This window comes from Muntiacus reevesi, chromosome 3 (genome assembly GCF_963930625.1).
Source record: "Muntiacus reevesi chromosome 3, mMunRee1.1, whole genome shotgun sequence".
NCBI classification, from domain to species: domain Eukaryota; kingdom Metazoa; phylum Chordata; class Mammalia; order Artiodactyla; family Cervidae; genus Muntiacus; species Muntiacus reevesi.
This window is the reverse complement of record NC_089251.1, coordinates 161,026,870-161,049,167: the sequence shown is the minus strand read 5'-3', so window position 1 is coordinate 161,049,167 and position 22,298 is coordinate 161,026,870. Positions and strand designations below refer to the sequence as shown.

Genomic DNA, 22,298 nt, shown 5'->3' with positions numbered 1-22,298 from the left:
TCTTCCCAGCATGGCCAAGGGCTCCATCATCATCTCCCTCTGACACTCTGGAAAGTGAAAGTGAAAGTGAAGTCACTCAGTCGTGTGACTCACTCTTTGTGACCCCATGGACTGCAGCCTACCATGCTTCTCAGTCCATGGGGTTTTCCAGGCAAGACTACTGGATTGGATTGCCATTTCCTTCTCCAGAGGATCATCCAGACCCAGGGATTGAACCCGGGTCTCCCACATTGTAAGCAGACGCTTTACTGTCTGGGCCACCGGGGAAGTCCTAACACTCTGAAGGTGGTATTGTCAGGGTCCTCCTTTTGCAGCCAAGGAGACGGAGCATCACTGAGCTCATGGGGTCTGCCCAGCATCACAGCAGAGCTGGAGGTTGTCATCACAGCATCACCCGGCTGGGCCAGCTTAAATTCCGTGATGAAGAGTCCCACGGCCTGCGCTCTGTCAGGGTCATGAAGCTGCCCCAGAGAAGCAGGGAAGCAAGTGCAAGGTCAGTGAAGAGGGTCCAGCAGGTAGCCTGGGGTGTGGGGGGCAGTAAGGCTAGATTCCCCACGGCCTCCACGAAGAGGGGCTCCACTAGGGACCCTGGTGGCAGACTGAAAGTCAGAACCCGCAGCTTCAAGCCCAGGAGAGAAGCCCTGGAGGGGAAGGGAGACGGGAGATGGCGTGCCTTGTCGGGAGGTCAGAGAGTGGGCCTGACTCCCCAGGCGCTGGGGCAGCACCCCCGTAATGAGAAGGTGTCCCGGGGAACGCCCCTCCGGGAGAGATTAATAAGCATGTTCCGGAAGTCTCGGAAATGGTTGACCCAGGTCTTCATTGAAATGTAAATGAGGTCAGGCTCTGAACTGCTGGACTTTCCTGAGAGTCTCTCCCAACCTTGTAATTTCCCCCGTTTGTAATTTTTACGATGACCTTTCTGTAATGAAAACTCCTTCGTGCTTTTCCTAATTGGTGTTTGTTTTGGAGGCCGCGGGCCCAAGGGGAGGTTGAGGGCTGTGCTGTGCTCCATGGGCCTCCGGGAGGACAGCGGGAGCTGGTGGAGGAGCAGGGAGGAGCCGGGCAGGAGACGTGAGCAGCCTCGATTCCAGGGGCTGACCCGGGGGAGAAGGGGGACAGATGGGGCTGAGGGGCCAGCTGGGGACACAGGGGACGAGGGGAGCTGGTGCTCTTCGGCCACTTCTAGGACTTACCACTCAGCACGCATGTGTATCATGACGGATTTCACGTCGCTATCAGGCAGGAGCCAGAGCACGCGCTTACCTCTTTGTTACAAGTGCAGCTGATGGTAAATTCGGAGGGAAAGACACAAGCTTTGCAAATCTCCTTTGAAAGGATTTGGGGATCAGAGACACGGGACAGCTGAAATCACCTGAGGCTTAGCGTTGCAGAGCAGGTAATACTGTTCTGTTCGCAGAGGCGGGGACAGGCAGGCACTGTTCCATAGGAACTGCTGGACCTTGGACGCTTCTGGCTGCTATGCAGATGAGGCCCAGGCAAAACCAACGTTGAGGTTTAATTAGCATGAAGATCTTCCTTTGGACGCTTAGGAGGGAGAACATATAGTGAATGACAGCATTTTTTTTTAAGTCTTATGAGGTTGATCACCAATTTAATAACTAGATTCCAATAAGAAATGACAGGTCTGAGGATCCTTTTATTTTTATCTTTTCAGAAATGCTTTCTAATATGTTGCTATCGTTGACCAGGACCTTTTCCTCAACAGTGCACATCTCACCAACAGTTTCAATAACAGCACAGAATCTTAAAGTCCTCTGAGCCACCTCCAACCAACCTGAACTTGAAGGTCTATGGGAAGATCAGAGCCACTGGGGCACTCTGGGGTTGAGAGACGGATGGGCTGAAGACTGAGCTAGCAGGCAAGGATACTGGTAGTTTTGTGTTTAGAACCTGAAAAATAGAACTGCTGTTCAGCTCATTTCCTGGCAGATTTGCCTTTTGGAAGTGGTTTCCTTGGTTTCTTTTCTTTCTCATGGAAGTGTCCTTTCCTGCCTTTACAGAATGACGTTGTTAATGAATGCAAAGTTGAGACTCCTGAAAGACGGTTCAAATGAAGGATCAATGACACTGACAAATCTTCCATTAAGGATCTTTTCTGAAAAGAGCAGTATTTGCTGGAAACCCAGCAGAGTTTCCCATCTAGAAAGTGCAATGATAGACACTGAGAGCAAAGTCATGGGATGTACACATCAGGGTGCTAACATGCATAACTTAAGTCATGAATAGAAGATTCTGTAACATTGTACCAGCAAGTTTCACAATTAAAGTAACGCATGGCACCTCTGAAACCCTGTGGAGAGGCAGGTGGGGTGACAGGAAGTGACCCTCTGACCAAGATGACAGAGAAAACAAGAGAAGATGCAGGCAGAGAGGCAAGATCTTGAACTTGATGCTCAATGGGGCAGGGGACACGCCCGGGAGGGGGACACGCCCGGGAGAGGGCCGAGCCCTGAGCCCAGGTCTGTGTCATCTGCAGGAGAGCTCAGTGATGTGGTTGAGATTTTGCCTTGGGAAAGTCTGGCCTAAAAATAGGAGACTTAAGTTTTTTGCTGTGGTCTATAGCTTGACCCTTCCTTAGTGCATAATTGTTGTATACTAGTTACAATAAGCCAGTTTTATAAAACTAGATATTCAGAGGAAAATTCTTATTAAGCCCTTATAACGTCAGGGATCCAGTTATAGTTCAGACTGACTCACACCCCCTAGGAATCTATTGATAATAACTCTGGCCCTCCTGGTAATAAGAAAACAGGATGATGCAAATGTAAGTTTTGTTCAGCATTAGTCTACCCTGAAAACCTCTAAGAGAAAGTGTTGGCTCCACTGGTAAACTTCTTGGAGGCTACAGACACACATCCTGGGGATGGGTGAAGTGACCGATCCATGGGATTCTCCAGGCAAGAATACTGAGGCAGGTTGCCATTCCCTTTTCCAGGGGATCTTCCCGACCCAGGGATTGAACCCAGGTCTCCTGCATTGCAGGCAGCTTCTTTACCCTCTGAGCCACCAAGGAAGCCCTGCAGATCCCAGAGCAGTGGGCATCCTGGTCTCAGAGATCTAGTCTGGCTGATGCTGAGGCTGCTGGAGGTTCACTTGCAGAAGTCAAGTTCACCTCAGGAACCCAGCGCTGCGACGGTCTTCCAGTTGCTTCATGTGTGATCCAACAAGCTGACTTGCAGGGATCACCTGTGAGTGTTTGCCTCTTCCCACCCTACTTGGCAATTTTAAGTTCCTCAAAACATGAACTATTTTTTTCCCCTGTGATGTGTGATTTAAATAACGAGGGTGGTATTCATTGCTTTGCTTAGCGATGTCTGCTGGGACATAAGGAAGCATGGTTTTGCTCTGCGGGCGGGTGGGGCAGGCACCCTACTCCTTCACTCAGCTGTGCCTGCCGGTTCGAGCCGCCCATGCTGGGCATCAGAGAAAGCCCCTGACCTGGCCCCATGCAGCCCAACAGTTGCCCAGACCTCACATTTTAAGCCCTGGGTCGACCTTCAACTGTCAGTGAAATGGAGGAGGTTGCTGCAGGTACTGTGGGAGCGCCTGCACTTTCCCGCTGGAAGGCAGGATCTTCCCAGGTCCCTCCTCTAACTCCAGCCTGGGGGCCCAGAGACAGGGTGGGAGGGGACAGCGCCTCCTCTCCCCCATCTGCCCCACTGCTGCAGAGCTCTGCCTACCGCCTGGCAGCCGAAAACGGGTCTGGGAGAGCATGGAGGCCCCGGGCCAGCTTCGGATCTCCCGGGTTGCAGCTGACAACCCAGCCAGCCGGGGATCAAGGCTCCTTTTCATCAGGTTGTTTGTCCTTTTGCTTCCTAGTGTCAGCAGTCCTGGGAACAGGAAATGGTTTTGTGCAATGGGAAGTGACGGGAAACTGATGACTAACTACTTTTGAGCTTTGCAGATACAGTTTCAACGTCCGTAGAGATATTGACACACATTCCAAGACACATGTGCGTGGATAAATAAGAGCTAAATCTAGACCTGACTCTGGTCAGTTTTTAAGGCAATTCTGTTTATTGACAGCTTCCTGTGCTCCTGGGATTCTGCTAGGCCCTTCGTATTCAGTCCTTCACAGGGTCCTGACAACCTCCTCGGGTTCCACGGTCCGCTTTTACAGGGGAGAAGAGAGTCAGAGGCAGCTGACATAGTTGCTGGTAAGTGCCAGGACGTCCTCGGCTCTTGGTCTAGACGCCTGTCCTCAGCTGCCTCCTCTAAGGGCTGGCAAACTTCAGGCTGAATGTTCTGGGGCGTGTTGCACTGCATGGGGGTGAAAGAATTCCTCCAAATCATCCGGGAGAAAAGAGTTCCCACGGCTCGGCAGGTCACTCCGTGGCTGGGCAAGGTATTATGATGTCATATGTTCACTGTGCAGAAGGACGTACTTCTCAGGCCCCCACTGTCATCATCCTGAGTCTAGTGATGAAAGGCCTCCACCCCCCCACCAGGCCCCAAGCTCGCAGTCGGGACGGGGAGATGGCCAGCTCCTCCCATCCCGCTTGGTGTCCGCTCTAAAGCTCCAGCTGAGTGGCCAGGTCTGGCTGATTACGTGAAAGCGTGTCTTCGTGAAATCAGGACCCGCACAGGCTGAAATGCAGAGACCTGGTCAGCTGCCGGGGGGAGAAGGTCAAGTCCGGCCATCGGTCCCTGGAGGTCAAGGAACCTGGTTCAGGGAAGGGCCTGGGGCTTCCGCCCACCAGCATCCAGGCGGCTGGGATTACCGCTGGCCTGTTTGATGATGGGACAGCTTACAAGACCGCCTCTGAACTCCGTGAACCCGACCCTTTCTTCCCTTTCCCCACTTCACAATTTAACCGTTTCGTGTTCTCGATTCCCTCCCTATATCCTCTGCTTTCCTGTTAGCCTCACCTGGATGGGGAGATGACGCCAGCCCCGCCACTGTGAGCCACGGTGCTGGCAGGCAGCGTTCTGACTTCATTCCAGACGCACACTGTAAATTCAGGGCACTGGTTTTAGAACTGCGGGAAACAAAACGTGTTACTCATTTCACTACGCTATGTTTTATTTCCACCTAGAAATGATGCCTACTGCCAGTGGATATGGAGAGAATTTCAGTGTAATTAATACCAGTTAATCAAGTTGGTGGCCTTTGAAGATCTATGAAAGGGAACTGAGACACAGTTTTACACGTGGATTTGAACAGAGTATTTAGGAAACATAAATGCTGTCATCATCAGCCTGACATGGACAGTTCAGCAAGGGTATGTGAATGGCCCTATAGGACTGGGGAGAAAGCCAGGCAGCCGTACTTCTCTGGTGGGCAATATAAAGAGGTCACCATAAAGAGGATGAGTCATCATTTTTCAGCTCTGGAAACCTGTTTCTGAAAGCATTATTTGGTGAAAAATAGAAGATAAGACCTAAGACTTTGGTATTTCATTGTAACCCAGTAAATATGATTTCTAGAAATCTTCTAATTTTGGATATCTGCTCAAAGAACTTATACACATTTTAGACAGAAAAACTATCCATTTTAGGTGCAGTTAGTAGAAACTAGTAAACTCAAGCTTAATGGACATGAAGATGTGAAGCAAACAACCTTCCAACACGTAAATAAGCTGACACAAACAGAGGTGATAATGAAAATGTTTTTAACAACTGGTATGGCGGGTGCACACAGGAGCCGAGAGCCTGCTGGCCAGGTGGGAGCAGGGTGCCAGGTGTCAGGGTCAGGGGATTCTCGGGGGTTCTGGGAGAAGGGCTCGGTCGTGTGGCTAAGAGCTTAGATCTATGCTCTAAGAGGTGTTGAATATCAGTGTTGCCAATAATTGCTTTTTTTTTATAGTGTATTAAAACTTTTTGTGATTGCTTTTAATTTTATATCTAAATAAAGTTAAAGTGCCTCTGATAAAATATCGTTGCTATACAAGTCCTTCAATATTAAATCAAGAGGCACCACAGATTCAGGGGGCTGTGGATGCTCTGAGCCCTTTGTCACAAGTAGTGTGCTTCTTGCAGACTGAGACCATCTCACACTCTAGGAACCATTGCATCACGTTGCAAAAGCTCTTCCCTCTGTGGCAGACACTGTGGCCCCTCCCTGTATGTCTGTTTCCTTGGTCACCAAGGGCAAGGATGTTTCAGATGCTACTGTTTACTTAGGTAATTATTCTGGGGTGTGAGGAGCTTAAACAGCTGCTTGCCTTCTCTGGAGTGCAAATATTTCTGTGTTTCTTTTTGTTTGCTTGTTTGTTTCATTTATTCAAACAAATAATTATTGAAAGGAGATTACTTGTAAAGCATTTGAAAAGCAGAAAGAGTAGCAGGCCTTGAAGTCTACCCTCTAGGGATTTTTCTGTTCTCCTAGTATAAGTTTTCCACTAGGAATCCTAGATGCAACTTTTTAGTGTTCTGCTTTTATTAAGTTGTAATATGATTTTTAAAAAGAAGAAGATTTGGTTTTAACCCTTTGGAAATTATAAAAATAAGGCTTTCAATCAAATGCATTGTATTGTTTAAGGGAAACAAAAATCCATACATATAATTTTTTTTTATTTCAATGAGGAGTACAAAACTGGACAGCTAAGATTTTAAAATACATTTCTTATTGCTATTGTGAGTCTACCCATCTGTACACAGGGTTATCCTAGGTACAGAAATTAAATTACAACAAAGTACTTCTGGATGTGGATGAAAACGCCTTATACAGAGTCACAGGATTTCAGAACTGCTGAAGACATCCAAGATCACGCACTTCAACTCTCAGGGACTGAGCTCCTCCTTCAGTGCCTCAGAGCTTCTTCAGCTGCAGCTGACAAAGCCTTTTATACCCAGCCCAGCATCCCTTTCTCTACGTGACACCAGCAGTATTTCAATTAGACAGAAGAGCTTGACATTTGAAAAGCTTCAGTATCACTATTGCTTAGAATACTGAAAAAAGACAGGCAGAGTTAGAAGATGACAGCATTTTAGCCATGAAAAGACACACTTCTCAGGGCACCCAAATTTAAGTCATAAGAGGGGGCAGCAGGGTGCTGGAGGAAGTCACTCGGGACTTGGAGGGTCTGGTTTGAACATTGTCCCCAGAATTGTCCCCTTGTTGTGTGACGAGTCAGGTCGTTTCGTTAACTCTCTGAGCGGCTGGTTCTTTGCTATGAAGTGGGGGTAAGACTCAGTTCAGAGCCGCTATGGACTCAGCGAGGAAGTAACTGAAGTGCTTGGCACATCCTAGAGACTCAGGAAACATCAGCCCTCTGTCTCCCCGGTCCTACTGGGAGCTCGGCTCCCAGAGAGTACAACACGAAGAGAGAAACTCCGGAAAAACTGAACATTTAGTCTACCATCAGCTGAATTTCAGTAAAGGATAATGGCATTTGACTAAATGGCTGGGACTTGAGTAGGCACACTTCCCATGCTCCTAAAATGTTCACTCACATGAGCTATTTAAAACTAATGCATAGATTAGGAATTACACAGTATCCGTTCGATATGTCAAAAAAAAAAATGTAACCACAGATTCATCCCGAAGGAACCAGATCCTAAAGAACAACAACAAAGGAACCCAATCCAGGGAAACACTATGGAAATTGTTCTGCAATCATAAAACCTTGAATGTCAGAAAGGTGATCAAAACAAATGAGTATTTAATTCACTCTCATAGCCCTATAATTAATAGACGATTGTCTTTTAGTTAGTTTCTGTCAAAATGTGGAATGAAGATTGGATTTCATGGCACAAGGGCCTGCATCTTGGCTGGGAATGGTTTCACCTCTAAAGTTTCCTTTAGGGTCAAATGAGTAGAAACTTGAACCACCGGCTAACATTTAACCCCAGCAGAGGTTTAAACTCGGTGTTCGTATTACATCTTCAAGGATCCTGTTAGTGGTTTAAAAGGTGGCACAGTTAACATTAGATGGGAGTAGTGCCTTTTATTTCACAAATGCTATATTTATGCTAAGAGATATAAATAGGACTCACTGAAGGAATCCACAGTACCATTTTATTGATTTTTTTTTTTTTTTTTTGGTATTAAAAACAATTCCCAAGGCTCTTCTCTAGAAACACATTAGCTCCATACTCAAGACCAACCACAGTCGGGCACCTCCTGTTCTTTGCGGAAACTCCTACTATAAAGTCTGTAAGTCTATCCTTTCCCATTTTCAAGGTTTTTTCTATGCCCTCCCTCAGTTCTGTTGCTTTTCCCCATGCAAGACAGCAAACTCATCGCCCCGGGCAGACTTGCCTTGGCGCTCATTTCCATCTGTGAGGCACTTTGTCTTAAGCATCGGTTCTACTTTGGCCAACTTTTCATAGGTATGTGATACTAGCTCCCAGCTTAGTTTGTAAGCGCCTTAGGGTTAATGACAGGTATTTAGATATAACGGGGACTCAAATATTTGTTGATTAAGATATTCACACTTATAATGTGTCATTTTCAATCTTTTAAACAGCAGCTGATAAACCATCTCACAATTTAAAAGGATACTCAAAAAATCTATCTAGGTGATAAACTTTATAAAGATATTGGGAAAGGTCCATTCCCTTTTTGGACAATCTAAGGATTAAGACTTTTAAAAAAAAGAACGTTTAGGACAAAAAGCCATCAAAGACTGATGCTTAAGTCCAAGAAACATTTTAGTTCCTGTGAGAACTCCATGGTGCTGATGAAAAAAATACAATGACTTTCTATTTTTAAATGTCAAGAATGGCAACAAATAACACCAGTCAAATTTAAAAGAACAGAAAGTGTATTTCCACTCATGGTTAATTACTGATAGATGTGGGAACACTTTTAGTGTCAACATATTGATGACATGGGCCTCTAGGGTAGCTCAAATAGTAAAGAATCTGCGTAGTTTTCAGGTGGCGCAGTGGTAAAGAACCCGCCTGCCAACGCAGGAGATGCAAGAGACGCGGGTTTGATCCCTGAGTCGGGTAGGTCCCCTTGAGAAGGAAATGGCAACCCACTCCAGTATTCTTGCCTGGAAAATTTCATGGATAGAGGAGCCTGGTGGGCTATGGTCCATGGGGCCGCAAAGAGTGGGACATGACTCAGTGACTGAGTGATAACAATATCAGATGACATAATTTCTCACAGTGAAAAAAAGTTTTATAAGGATCTTCAAATAGGAGCTCACCCATACATATATTGTAACTTTCTGTGTAACATGTGAATATGTTGTATCTTATTATGAATATCAAAAAGATGTTTTTGTAATAATATAGGCTTTTCCACATTAAGTTTTAGCTTTTGACGCTCCTGCAAGGCAAGCAATGTATCCCAAGAATTTCTGTGTTCCTCACTGTACTTGTCATTTGTTGTGTAATTAATGGTGTAATACAAACACATCAAATATGTGCAAGGTAGGCGTTTGAGAGAAAAGGAAGGGCTACTGTGGATACTGGAGGACAGGCGGAGGCCTCACCCCATCTGGACCAGTTCTGTGCTGTATGGTCCAGCTACTTACTGCTCTAAAGCACTCTCTTTTTGAAATCTGACTGTTCACACCCACCCCAGATGTTTGCTCTGTGGACTACAAGAAATAATGTAGGTAAGGGTTTTGCATAGTTCCTGGTGTATAACAAGTACTTAATATTTTTTGGAACATATTTTTAACGTGCCTACATGTACCCTTCAGTCTTGAGGGGTTGGGAGTTCCAAATGGAACAAAGTCTTTTCTCTCAAGGAGGTCACAGTGTAGGAGGAGGGGACAGACAAACTTACCCATAGATAAGACAGTGTCGCGTATGGATGTGAGAGCTGGACCATAAAGAAGGCTGAGTATGGAAGAATTGATGCATCTGAGCCGTGGTGTTAGAGAACTCTTAAGAATCCCTTGGACTGCAAAGAGAGTCAACCAGTCCATCCTAAAGGAAATCAGTCCTGTATATTCATTGGAAGGACTGATGCTGAAGCTCCAATACTTTGACCATCTGATGGGAAGCGTAAGCTCATTGGAAAAGACCCTGATGCTGGGAAAGATTGAAGGCAAAAAAGAGAAGGGGGCAAGAGAGGATGAAATGGTTGAATGGCATCACCGACTCAACAAACGTGAGTTTGCACAAGCTCCAGGAGATGGTGAAGGACAGGGAAGCCTGGTGTGCTGCAGTCCACGGGGTCACAAGGAGTCGGACACAACTGAGAGCCTGAACAACAACAAAAACAGTGTCAGGTGGAAATAAACCATGAAAAGAATTATAAGAGGGGTGGATGGGTAAGCAGAGAGCAAATAGCAGGTGTGTGTGTCTTAAATAATGCATACACTATTTTACATAGGGTGGCAAGGAAAGTCGTCTCTTGTAAGTCTTGAGAAAAAGTGTGGGGGCTGCTTAGAGATGTGTGGGAAAACCTCAGCAAGGAGAGCAAACACTGAAGCAAAGTCCTGGAGTGGAAGGACCTCGAACAGAAGGGGATGGGGGCTGGAAGAGCCCAGCACAAGGTCATCAGGGCAGCGGGAGGCTGGAGCACCTGGACCCACAGACCTCTCTGTAAGATCTTTGGGTTTTTTCCGTCTGTGGTGGGGGAATCACTGAAGAACTGTGGGCACAAAAGTTATTTTCAAATATTTGACAAGGCAGAACAGAGTAGCTATTGTCAAATGGTGTAACCATAAGGGATTTGATACATAGAAAATGAATAGTCTATCACTGTTCTTTAACTCTGATGTGGTTCATCTAGACTGTAAGAACCAGTTAGTCATTTGAAACTGCAGTTTCTATGGGTCAAAAATGGTGGAACACCATCAAAAGTTCTGACCTTATTGGATAGGGTTAGGAAAGGAGCACAGAACACAGGCTTTAGAATACAATATAACTGGATTTGAATTCCACACCTAGGACCCATGAGCTATATAACCTTGGGGAAGTTATTTAATCTCCTTCTTGGGTTTCCCCTTATGTAAAATGGGGCTACTAGCATAACCTAAGTTACAAGGCTGAACTAAAAATTAAATGAGGTATACATTCAGCACAAGGCCTAGGAGCTTAATAAACAAGTGAACAGATTACAGAGACTGAACATTTTACACTAAAGTCAAATGAATAACTTAGTACCAAAACCCTTCACAACTATCATTCTGCCAGCTACTAAGGAAACATGCCTTAGTTTTTGAAGAGACAACAGCTTTTGATTAAATGACTATTCCCTGCATTTAGAATATTCATCCTTTAATAGGTAATTAGGTGAATACCTTGGCAACCCACTCCAGTCTTCTTGCCTGAAGAATCCCCATGGACGGATAAGCCTGGCCAGGCTACAGTCCACGGGGTTGCAGAGAGTCGGACACAACTGATGGACTAAGCACAGAGCAGCTCAGGTGAATCTTCTATAGCTCTAACAATGATGGGTATTGGTGAACTTAAAATATTTGTGTTCAATGTTTCCAACCAGTCCATCCTAAAGGAGATCAGTCCTGGGTGTTCACTGGAAGGACTGATGCTGAAGCTGAAACTCTAATACTTTGGTCACCTGATACGAAGAGTTGACTCACTGGAAAAGACCCTGATGCTGGGAAACATTGAGGGCAGGGGGAGAAGGGGACGGCAGAGGATGAGATGGTTGGATGGCATCACCAACTAGAGGGACATGGGACTGGGTGAACTCCGGGAGTTGGTGATGGACAGGGAGGCCTGGCGTGCTGTGGTTCATGGGATCGAAGAGTCGGACACGACTGAGCGACTGAACTGAATGTTTTCAACTTTGTCCAGCAAAGCAATTCTATGTCCTCTATCCACTTAGCTTGATTTTAAAAGCAAACTCACTTTATGCTTTTTCAATGAATAGGCCAGAAGCTACTTGTCACTCGAGTTTTTGTTTGAAATTCATTTAATAATTTCAATACAACTCAAAAAGTGTTCCTCAGAATCTGAAACAAAACTTTATAAAAGAAACAAAAAACACCCAACAAATCCACTTATTTAGAACTCGGTAGACATGACTTCAGACATGAAACTATTTCAGCACATATCACTCATACAATGGTCTGTGTTTGTATACATTATCAACTGAAAATGTCATAAAGGGCTTGCAATAAAATGCAGATGCAGATTTGGTGGGTGACCACATTCTGCAAACCAAATTTTTTTAACTGCAGTGTGGCTGTTCAGAAAATTCCTTCCCAAAGAAATAAAAATGTTTGAAATGCAGTCTAACTGCAGGAAAACCCCCTTGCCCAGTGTATGGTTATTTCTGCATGGTGCAAATACCAGTGTTGACTTTGCGCTTTTCCAACTTAGGCACCCTCTCCTCGGTCCGCCTCGCCATCGCGGCTGCATGGGATCATTACTGGATATTAAAGCCGTCGCGAAGCGCTGCAGACGGCGCTCCCGATCCGCTCCGAATTCGGTCCCGCCGGTGCACGCGCCTCGCCGCAGCGGCGCTCGGAAGGGCTGGGGGCCACGGAAGCGCAGACCCCCCCCACGCCCGGACCCCGCCGTACTGACCCAGCCACGCCGTCTGGCGGGCCAGAGGCGCCCACGGCTGGGGGGAACCCGCCGCGCGACACCGAGGCCGGAGGCAACCGCGAGGAGCCCGGGAGGTCGCCGTGCGCGCCCACCGTGGAACCCGTCCTGCCAGGACAGCCCGGGGGCCGGGAGCGGAGACTACGCTACGTCGCCGCCCCCGCGGGACCGACGGTCCGGCCACCGCGCGGAGGTGGCGATGGTAGAGGGGGAGGTCCCCACACCAGGACCCCCGCCCACCTCGGCACGCGGCCCTCCCCTCCCCCTGCCCGGGCGCGCCCCCTCCCCCGCCCCGCCCCACGCAGGCGCGCGGCACGCCCCGCCCCTTCCCCCTAGGCTCGCGGGTCCCGGGCGGGGGCGGGGCGACCCTCGGAAGGGGCGTGGCCGCCGGCCTCGACGCACGCACGCACGCGCTCTCGGGCTTCACGGCTACGTGTCGGGCCACGTGACGCCCACCCTGAAAGTCCCCCAGTGAAGCAACAGGACGTTTAAAAAAAAAAAAAATTTGTTTTGGGGGGTGGGGGCGGGGAGGGCGGCTGAGTGGCTTTAAAAAAACCTATAGTAACGGGGGAAGGGGACGGGGCCGTGAGGCGGCGAGCGCGGCCCTGACACGCCGTAGCCCGTCCCGCTGGAAACCCCTCTTCCCCTAACGCCACAGCCCGACCGCTCCCGCCAAGAAGAGCCGGCCCGGCGGCGCGGCCGGCGCCCCCTCAGCCTCCACACGCCCCAACCCGAATCACCGCCGCCGCCCTCCCCCGTCCGGCGGCCCCGCAGCGGCCCCTCCCTCCGCTCTCCGCTCGCCCGAAGCGGCGATCCCCCGGCCCGGCGCCCAGGCCGGGCTGGCTGTGCGCCTGAGGGAGACGGCGCCTGAGGGAGACGGCGCGGCGGCGGCAGCACCGCCTGGGCCGGGGGCCGCGGGGGGCGGCGGCGGCGGGAGGAGGAGCGCGCCGGCAGGGCCCCGCTAACGGCCGCCCTGCGCGGCCCCGCCCGCCGCCCGCCCCCGGCCCTCCCCGCGCCGCCGCCCCTCCCCCCGCGCCGCCGCCGCCGCCGCCGCCGCCGCTGGCAGCGCCGCCTGAACTGAGGCGAACTCCGCCGCCAAGTGAGTGAGGAGGAGGAGGCGGCGAGGAGGAGGAGGAAGAGGAGGAGCGGAGTCAGAGCGCGGCGGCAGCGGCAGCGGAGAGGCGGCCGCGGCGGGGACCAGCCCAGAGAGACCCCGAGCCCGCGGCAGAGGCGGCGGCGGCGGCCGAGCGGGCGCGACCAGCCGAGCGAGCTAGAGAGCGGGCGAGCGGGCGGGCGAGCGGCGGCCCGGCTCCTCCTCGTCCGGCGCCGAGCGGCCCCGCGCCCGCACTCGGCCCGCGGAGACCCGCCTCCCGCCCGCCGGCCTCGTGAGGGACGCGCCGAGCCGGCGGCCGAGGAGCGGCGGCGGCGGGCCGGGAGCGCGTCGGGCCGCGGGCGGAAAGTGCCTGCGGGGGCGGGGAGAGCGCGGCGAGCGCGCGGTCCGGCCGCCCGGGCGCCCGGCGCGGGAGCGGAGCGGAGCGGGACGCCGAGTCCCGAGCGGCCGGCGGCCGGGGCTCCCCGCCCCTCCCTCCCTCTCCGGCGGCGGCGGCGGCGGCGGCGGGCGGAGTGAGCTGCGGAGCCTGGAATATGGTGGGGGAAATGGAAACGAAGGAGAAGCCGAAGCCCACCCCAGATTACCTGATGCAGCTGATGAACGACAAGAAGCTCATGAGCAGCCTGCCCAACTTCTGCGGGATCTTCAACCACCTCGAGCGGCTGCTGGACGAAGGTGAGTCCTGCCCGGCCCGGCCCCTTGCGGCCCGCGCCCGGGCGGCGGCCCCTCTCCCCGGGACCCGACGCCCGCCGGAGTGTGGGGAGGGCGGGAAGGTCGCGCGGCCGCCGGCGGGGGACCGTGCGCCCGGGGCCGGCGAGGCCCGGGCGGGGCGCACGGAGGCGGCGCCGAGGCCGGGGGGCGCGGGGCGGGCGGGCCGGGGCTCGGGCGGGACCCGCGGGTGGGACGCTCCCCCCCCCACCCCGGGCTCCCTCACCCCGGCCCGGCCTTGCGTCGCTGGCGCCCCGGCGGGTGCGCCTGGGGAAGCTGCGGGGTTGCCGGCTCCCGGCCCGGCCTCGAGCTCCACGACGGCCCCGAGCTCCGCGGGCCTCCCGGGGAGCTGCCCGGCCTCGCCCGCCTCGCGGGCGCCTGAAGGACACCGGCCTCGGGGCCGTTCCCGGAGGGGCCACCCCCCATCCCCCAACAGAGGTCCTGGCGGTTCCCCGAGTGGGGCTTGTGCTTTTGTTTTTGGAAGTTTGCGCAGCTTGTAGATACTCGAGGGGACCGAGGAGCGTGGGGCTGGGTGAATTGAAAGGCATCCCAGAGCCGACCGAAAGTACAGCCGCCGTAGCCGAAGGCGAGGACAAAATGACAGCGGAAAGCACTTTTCTGTCCTTTTGTTTGGGGAAGCGAGCCCCGTCGGGGAGTTTTAAGTTCACATTCGGGGGGGTGAAGGCGAAATACCGCGAGGACGCGTGCGGGCGGCGTCCGACTTGGAGAGAACTTGGGCGGAGAGCTTTCCCCCAGGGCCACGGCCGCCTCGGTGTGTAGGACAGGAAGCCGAGGCGCCCGAGAGGGCGAAGACGAAGCGAGCAAAAGTTTGCAGCAGAGCTTCGTCGGCGGAGAGCTGCGAGGAGCGAGGACCGCCGAGGACGTTCGTTCCGGCCGACTCGGAGAGGGCTCGACCGAGGTCCGCCGGCGCGGCCGGGCCGGAGCGTCCCTGTCCGGGGTCGTTTCCGTGGCCGCCAGGGGAAAGGCGACCACTACGAAGGGGGTCATTTTTGAAAATCGAGTAGCGTGGAGTTTCTTCTTTTTTTTCCTTCTTAGAAGTATCTCCGGGAGGACTGTTGGAAGAAAACGGAAAATTGCTGCATAACGATGAACATTGGATTGTAGGTTTTTCGCAAGGATTTTGAGAGATTTTTACAACAGATTTGGGAGAAAGGGATCTGAAGGTTGGGGAGTTGGAATGTCACGCAAGAACAAAAGACCGGAAATAATCTGTGTGATAAAAGGAGGTTGAAGAAGCATCCCAGGAGCTTTGGTTACCATGAAAGTCTCAGAAACAACTCGAAAAGTAGAAACTGTTGGATATTACTGCGTACTGTTTTTTGTGTGTGTGCTTATATGTTAAACATACAGCAGTAGATAGATTTCATTGAGATGAGCTTTTTGCCCCCCCATAGTTGAAACAGCAAATCGGTTCATATCAGATTGTTCCGGGGAAAACTTGAGCTGTGCCTTTAAGGGGTTCTGCTTTTCCTATTTGTGTTGGCATTTGAAAGATTGTGGAGGCAGAAAACTTTCTGGAATGTCAAAAAAAAAAAAAAAAAAATTGCTGGAACTCTTCAATTGAGTATTTCCAATTGTGGGCGCTAAGGGGCGCCAGTTATATTTTTTTAAGCATAAGAGATGTTTAGAGCAAAATGTGTAACATTCTCAGTTACCTGACCTATATTAAATTTAGTTGAAACTTAAATCATAGGTCATTTTGTCACTTTGTGTCCGTATATATATATTTGAAGACACTTAGGAACAATTTTATTACATTTCATGTGATTTCATGAATTCCACATGCGCTATGGAAGTAATAACGCTATTTTTTCTTGGCACGTTTTGATGTATTTAAAGTTTTAGTTGTATTCGTAAAAACTTTGTTGAGCTTTTTCTTTAAGCGTAGCTGTATAGAAGAAATCTTTTATAGTCATTAGAATGCAAATAGGCTTTGATTGTATTAGGGTTAAAGTTGCGTCTGAATTAAAATGTTGGATTCAGTGAGACAGCATAGGAGATATAAAAAGTTTGGAAATGTTTTCTCCTCATTTGTACTATTTGAAGTAAATTGAGTTTCTCTGACTGGTTTTGAAAGATTTCTCATTTGTACTGTTATGTTGGCCTGAAATCTCTAAATGGTAATTGAAGTTGGTTCTAACCTTTGGCGTGATAATTCTTAATCTTCTAAATCTAGAATTCCAATTATGTCCATTATTTCCAACAAAGGTTTGTTTGTTTGTTTCTCTCTGTTTCGAAATAGTAATCGTTTGAGTTTTAAATGTTGTAAACCACTGGTTGAGGAGGAAACAGTCTAAGTAATGTGTATTTTTTATTTTTATTATGGTTTACTTCATTTCTGTCTCAGTCTCTATTGAGTTTTAGTCTTTTCAACTCCCCAGCATAAAGATTGCTCCTGTATAGTAGCTAGGATGTTTAAAAAGGGACAGCATAATGACTAGGAAGTTTGATTGTTTTTTATCAGACCAGTACAAACAGGGAGGAAAAGGGGTTATTCCTTAGTGTGGAATAAGCTGCTTCCTGTAATTGTTAGCCTTATTATAAACTTAACTTGACTTAAAAATATTAGTTTCTGAAGTTCATCACGTTTTTATCTGTGCTGGGTGATTTGATTCTCAAATTTGGCAAGTTGTCCTTTACTCCTTTGTGGCCTATCATTGTCCAAAACAAATTAATCTACTTGTTTGTAGTTAGGAATTATAATTTTCTTTGTCCATATGCTTGGCTGAAGAATTCTATTTAAATTTAGTTAAAACTAAATTTTATTTAAGTGATTAGTCAAGATATTGTACTTACTGATAGTAGTTGTATTTTCTGATAATTGTAAGTTTCAAATGAATAACAATTTTATTTTGACATGTTTTTCAAAAGTAAGCTTTAAAAAAATTTCCTGGTCAGTTTGAGAATATTTATTTGGCCAGTTACACATTGGGGATTTCTGTGTTCTAGATTTCGTTTGGTTGATTAAAACTTAAATGCTTTAGAGTAAGCATTTTAATTTTATGCCAAGTTAACCTTTAGATTATATTTTGACTGTGGATTGTGAACAGTCTTTTTTTGTTTACTGGTTTTTTTGTGTGGGCGGGGGGGGCCAGGAGAGGGGATGTCAGATTTTTCTGTGAAGTAACTTTATTTAGCATGGTTGCTTTTTTAGGTTGTTGAATGAATTCTAGGTTGGACCAGTCTCATGAAAGACATACCATCAGTTGATAATTCTGATACTTGGTCTTCCATTGAGATAGAGACGATCACAGATAGGTTTGATTGAGGTTTTAAAGTGTTAAACTGCTCTTCCATTAAAGAGAAGTTTTCCATTGAACCAGCCTGGGACTATCCATGAGAAAGAACAGGTTTTTTTTGTTTGTTTTTTTGGGAAACCTTCCTTTGTCTTGAAAATGAAACTTAAGCAGGAACAGTATTTGAATGTAAGTTCTGTTTTAATAAAGTATTGCAGTTTAGAATTGAGACAGCAATAAAAATAAAAATAAAATCACTCTCCTTAAAAATCCCAAATGGGGGAAATGGAAATCTAGAGATATTAAAATTAGATTTTGAGTGTTCATTTTTAGGCAGATATGAAAATTGTGACTATATGGTATAGTTTTTGAGGAAGACTAGTCTAAATCTTTTTATTGTGAATAACTGAAAAAGTAGTGCATGGCTCAGAAAGAGGAAACATGTTAGAGTCCACGTTAGTGATCTGAAAAATTCTTGTTCACTTTTTCGTTATCTTTTTTTGGGGTTGGGGGGTGAGGGAGAGATGTAAATTTTCTTTTTGACCTCAATTTATTTTTTCTCCCTGTTTCCTCTCCCTTGAAAATGAGGGCAAAAAAATAAAACTTGCTTTGCTAGTTAAACATTTTCCAATATTAAATGTTTGTTTCCATTCATTATGCAGTCATTATTGAATATATCATATTTTAGTTTTCCTACAGTTCATTTTTTTTTTTTTTTGAGAAAAAAATGCTGAGTTTAGAAATTACATGGTTATTTTTTTGTATTGAGAGGAATTTTGTTATATAAGTTTATTATAGTTGGTCCCCCTCCACCCCCCGCCGCCGCTGCCGAAGAAGCATTGTTGACAATAATCAATATCTGTGACAAACTGATTTTAAGTTGAAGTAATCTGTTCTTTAGGAACAAAGGTTTTGTTTTTGTATGCACAAACCTTTGCATTACTATTAATGAGAAGGAAGCTAGTTTTCATAATCAGTTTTTTCCATTATCCTTTTTTCTCTTCACCCAGAAGGTGTCAGCAGCTATAATAAGGTAATAACGGAAATGATAATTTGTATCATGGGTCATTTATTCAATACTTTGAAGCTTAACTTCTCTGTAGACAAGAGTGTGTATGTAAAATGCTTGTACATACTATGATGCAGGTGACTTCTTTTTCTTAACTTTATCCAGTTTACATGGTTTTGTAGTAAATCTTTACTCTCAAAGCTGTAATGTACTTGAGTTAATAGAAATAGGTCTCTGCTAATCACATTTGCCAGTGTGTTTGGTATGAGCACCTTTTCTTAAATGGCTTTGAGCATATCAAATGAAGACAAGTTAATTTTATCTTTTTAATGCTTCGTACACATCTTATTCCTGTTGTTTTCCCCCTACTAGTCACAATCCTGAAGTTGAAATGCATCCGTTTTTCATAAGAACAAATGGTTTTTGGCTTCCTTCTTAAGGGAAATAAATGCCTGCAACAAAAGACATGAAGTGAACCCTCCTTCCCTTTCCTGAGCATGATTCAGGTGCTCCTTTTTTGAGAGCAGTATAAGGTTTTGTTTTGTTTTTTGACTTTTTTTTTTTTTTTGGTATTAAGAGAATTACATCAGTGTGACTATAAAGGTAACTTTTTATAATCTGACTGGAACCACATTTTAATTTACTTGAGAATTCAATGCTGTTAATGCTGTTTGATTTATAATGGTGCAGTTATAAGTAAAACTTGGCCTTATTCTGTTGGAGATGTTGGAAGTGCTATGCTATTGTTAAGTTTTAGTTTTTGATTATTTAAAAGTTGGAGCCCACTGAGCAATTTTCTGTTACTTACATGTCAGCTATTGTGAGATATGTAAGGATGTATTTTAGGGTCAATGGGAAGGGGTCAGTGCATGGGCCCATGTGAAGAAGTCATAGTTAAAATTATGTGCTTGCTGATTTTTTATTTGCATGATTGACAGGACTTCGTCATTTTCTCTGACCCCTCTTTTTTTTTGACATTGACAGTTAAGTGTGAATTCTAAGTGCAAAAATGTATTTTTCTCTTAATGAGAACTTTTAGGAAATGCTTATCCCTTTTTTGAATTGGCATTTCTAAATAGCTAGGTTGCTTGATGCCCAAGTAAGATTTTTACAGGTTTATTTTCATTTAATAGAAACCAAAAATAGCATTAAACTTTTCATAGTGAGTATGGTTTGTTTTGTTAGTGTGACTCTGTTACGAAATTTGACTGTAAATATAACCCCCTGGCCTGTGTTAGGTACTACTCTCTATATAGTTACCATACTTAACATTGTAATATCATCTCTTTTTTCTGTCTGTCTTTGGTTTGTAATGTCATCTCTCTCTTTTGTCTGTTAGAAATAGTTTCTTGAAAGTGGCCACCTCATAGCCTGCATATGTGCGATCTCAGACATTTGTTGAATTAATAGATAGGTTCACACTTTAAATTCTTTGTTCATTTCTAATTTCTCTAAATTGCGTTCATTTCTAGTTTTTCTAAAATACAGGATTAAGCAGATGGTTTTGGGTAATTAGGAAAAAAGGTACACATATTTTTTTTAAAAATGGTATTTTTTAGAAATCTTACAGTATTTTTTGCAGTACTTGCCCTCAAGGAGCTTAATTTTATTTTACTACCATTGGTATGAATGAGAATTATGAGGATAAAATTGCTTTATTTAAGCAGTAGTTTCTAGCCAGTCTTATACAAAGTGTATCAGTCCATAGGCAGAAAAGATCTGTCAGTGTTCCTCTCAGCTTGTGCAAGTTTTGGCATTTATGGAATTACATAGGTGAACCTTCCCCTAGTCAGTTACCCGTAAAGGCAGCATTCAGCAGATCTGTGCGTCTTGCACTCTCTGCAAAGCACAGCGAATGCACACGATGTCTTCTCCCTAAGCGCAGCTTTGATGTGCTCAGGGTAAATAAGGACTGTGTGAATGGCTTTGGTTTAGAGGAAAGCTGAGTGTAAACATATGTGGCTGTTACAGTAATTTAACACAAATAGCAGTTTTTAAGACACAGGTGTTTATTGAAGCTAAGTTGAAAGTGTCATTACTTAGAAGACTGATAAATTGAAAAATTCAGTTAACTGAAATTTAATTCTCTTAAAAGGAGTCTATTCTCTGCTTCATCCGTAACAGTGTTTAAAGTAAATGTGTCAAGAGTTTAACAAATACATAGCTTGTTGAAGTTAAGTGATTTATCCAAAATTCTTGTAATTAACAAGGTGATGACTGTACTTAATATTCTCAACATTTTCTCAGTTTCCTGAAGGAGAAACTCATTTGAAAACCTAGCAATCCTGTCAAGTCTAATAAAATAAACAGAATTGTGTTTATATTCATACTGTTGTTTCATGTATTGATTCTAACCTACACATTTTATTAAACAAAGTTTTGAGGTTGGTGAAATGATTCAATTTACATTTAGCATTTCCATCACATTACTTGTGTTAAAGCAGAATTTATCAATTTGGATGCTTTTCAGGGAGGTTGAAGTCTCAGAAAAACATGAAAGTACAGTTAAGTCCATGAAGCGGCCCTGTGCTCTGCGGCCGTGGTTCTAAGGAAGGGGTATATGTGTTTGCATGTGTACAAGCCTGCGTGTATATAAAGGGAGCCCTGCAGTGGATGTGAGCTGGCCTTGAAATCCTTGCGCATGGGTGCTGCAATGGTGAAGTTCAGAGTAAGGAAGTTTTTCAAAGTAAAAATCTGTCTGGCCTCAGGACTGAAATGATTATATATCAACAGTGGAAAAGGAAGTGGATATTAAATATCTTGCTTTTGACTTTAGTGCAGGACGAGTTGTTGTAAAGATGGGGCATGATCACCTGGTCATTTGCAGATTCTTGGAGGAAAAATACATAACATACATGTAATTATTACATTAAAAAGAAAGCGGTAGTAAGAAGCAAACTTTTATGCAATTTTTACTTGAAGCTTTTCCATTAACTCAATGTCATAATATTTTACAAGGTCTGAAAATTCATTTACAAAGAGTATTTGAGGAGACTTATATGTGGAAAGAACTGGGAGAAATGCGAAACATTTCTTCTTAGATGTAGCTGAGTGTAAGGCGTGCTGAAGTGATGCCAGAAGATCATGGAATTTCAGAGCTCCCAGGGACTGTGAGCTGGGGATGAGGTCTCCGTCTCCCCGGTGCAGAGACTGAGTCCGGGAGACCTGTGACGATGCAGATCCCAGCACGGTGGGTGGTCTGCGGGTTGACCACTCTGCTGCCCACATGGAGCAGAGAAGGAGGACTGCTGCTGTTGCCTCGGGTTGTGGACATGACGGGGAAAGAAACAGGAGAGGGTTTTCCTGATTCTGTGATACGTTGGGCTTCAGCAAAATGCTGGTCATAGTTTCGGAGCCAGAATTCACACACATATATTATTCAATGGTAGATCTTTATGATAATTAAAGGGCTAATAATAAGAAAGTAAACACATTTTTAGAGAATTTCAACTCATTCACTTAAACTGATTAGTAACCGAAGGATAGAGCTTTAGCTCTTAAAATAACATGGTGCAAATAAATCTAGTGAATATTGAGTATTGTTTTTACTCTTTTTATTACTGTAAATTCCTATTTTTGAAAACTACTCAAGAAGAAACTTGTGTCAAAGTTTACTATTGTTGGGCGAGTCAAATCAGGAATATACAGACTTGTATCAGTTTTAGGTTAGCATAGGGTGGTTACAAGCATAGGTAGGCAACTCTAATGACAGCCAAAAGATGGATGATAGTAAATCCCATGGAAATAGAACTGCACTAGGTAATCCCTGCAT

At 46.3% G+C, this 22,298-nt stretch overlaps 1 protein-coding gene and 1 long non-coding RNA gene across 10 annotated transcripts in view; one reads left to right on the top strand and one right to left on the bottom strand.

The window, feature by feature from the left end:
* The window catches only part of LOC136165085 (uncharacterized), a 44,550-nt gene extending 30,246 nt beyond the window's left edge, over positions 1-14,304 (bottom strand). For 2 of the 3 annotated variants that reach the window (XR_010662452.1, XR_010662454.1), the window contains exons 1-3: positions 14,137-14,304; positions 4,891-5,000; positions 1,373-1,545 (exon numbers count right to left, since the gene is read on the bottom strand). This is a non-coding gene — a long non-coding RNA (uncharacterized lncRNA). The remainder of the gene's footprint in view (positions 1-1,372; positions 1,546-4,890; positions 5,001-14,136) is intronic. The other variant, XR_010662453.1, reaches the window with a different exon arrangement.
* Positions 13,839-22,298, top strand: part of QKI (QKI, KH domain containing RNA binding) — a 144,986-nt gene continuing 136,526 nt past the window's right edge. For 3 of the 7 annotated variants that reach the window (XM_065931010.1, XM_065931012.1, XM_065931011.1), the window contains exon 1: positions 13,839-14,227. In XM_065931010.1, the coding sequence (XP_065787082.1) occupies positions 14,086-14,227 (142 nt within the window). In that variant the 5' untranslated portion in view covers positions 13,839-14,085. The remainder of the gene's footprint in view (positions 14,228-22,298) is intronic. The other 4 variants (XM_065931007.1, XM_065931009.1, XM_065931008.1 and 1 more) reach the window with 3 other exon arrangements.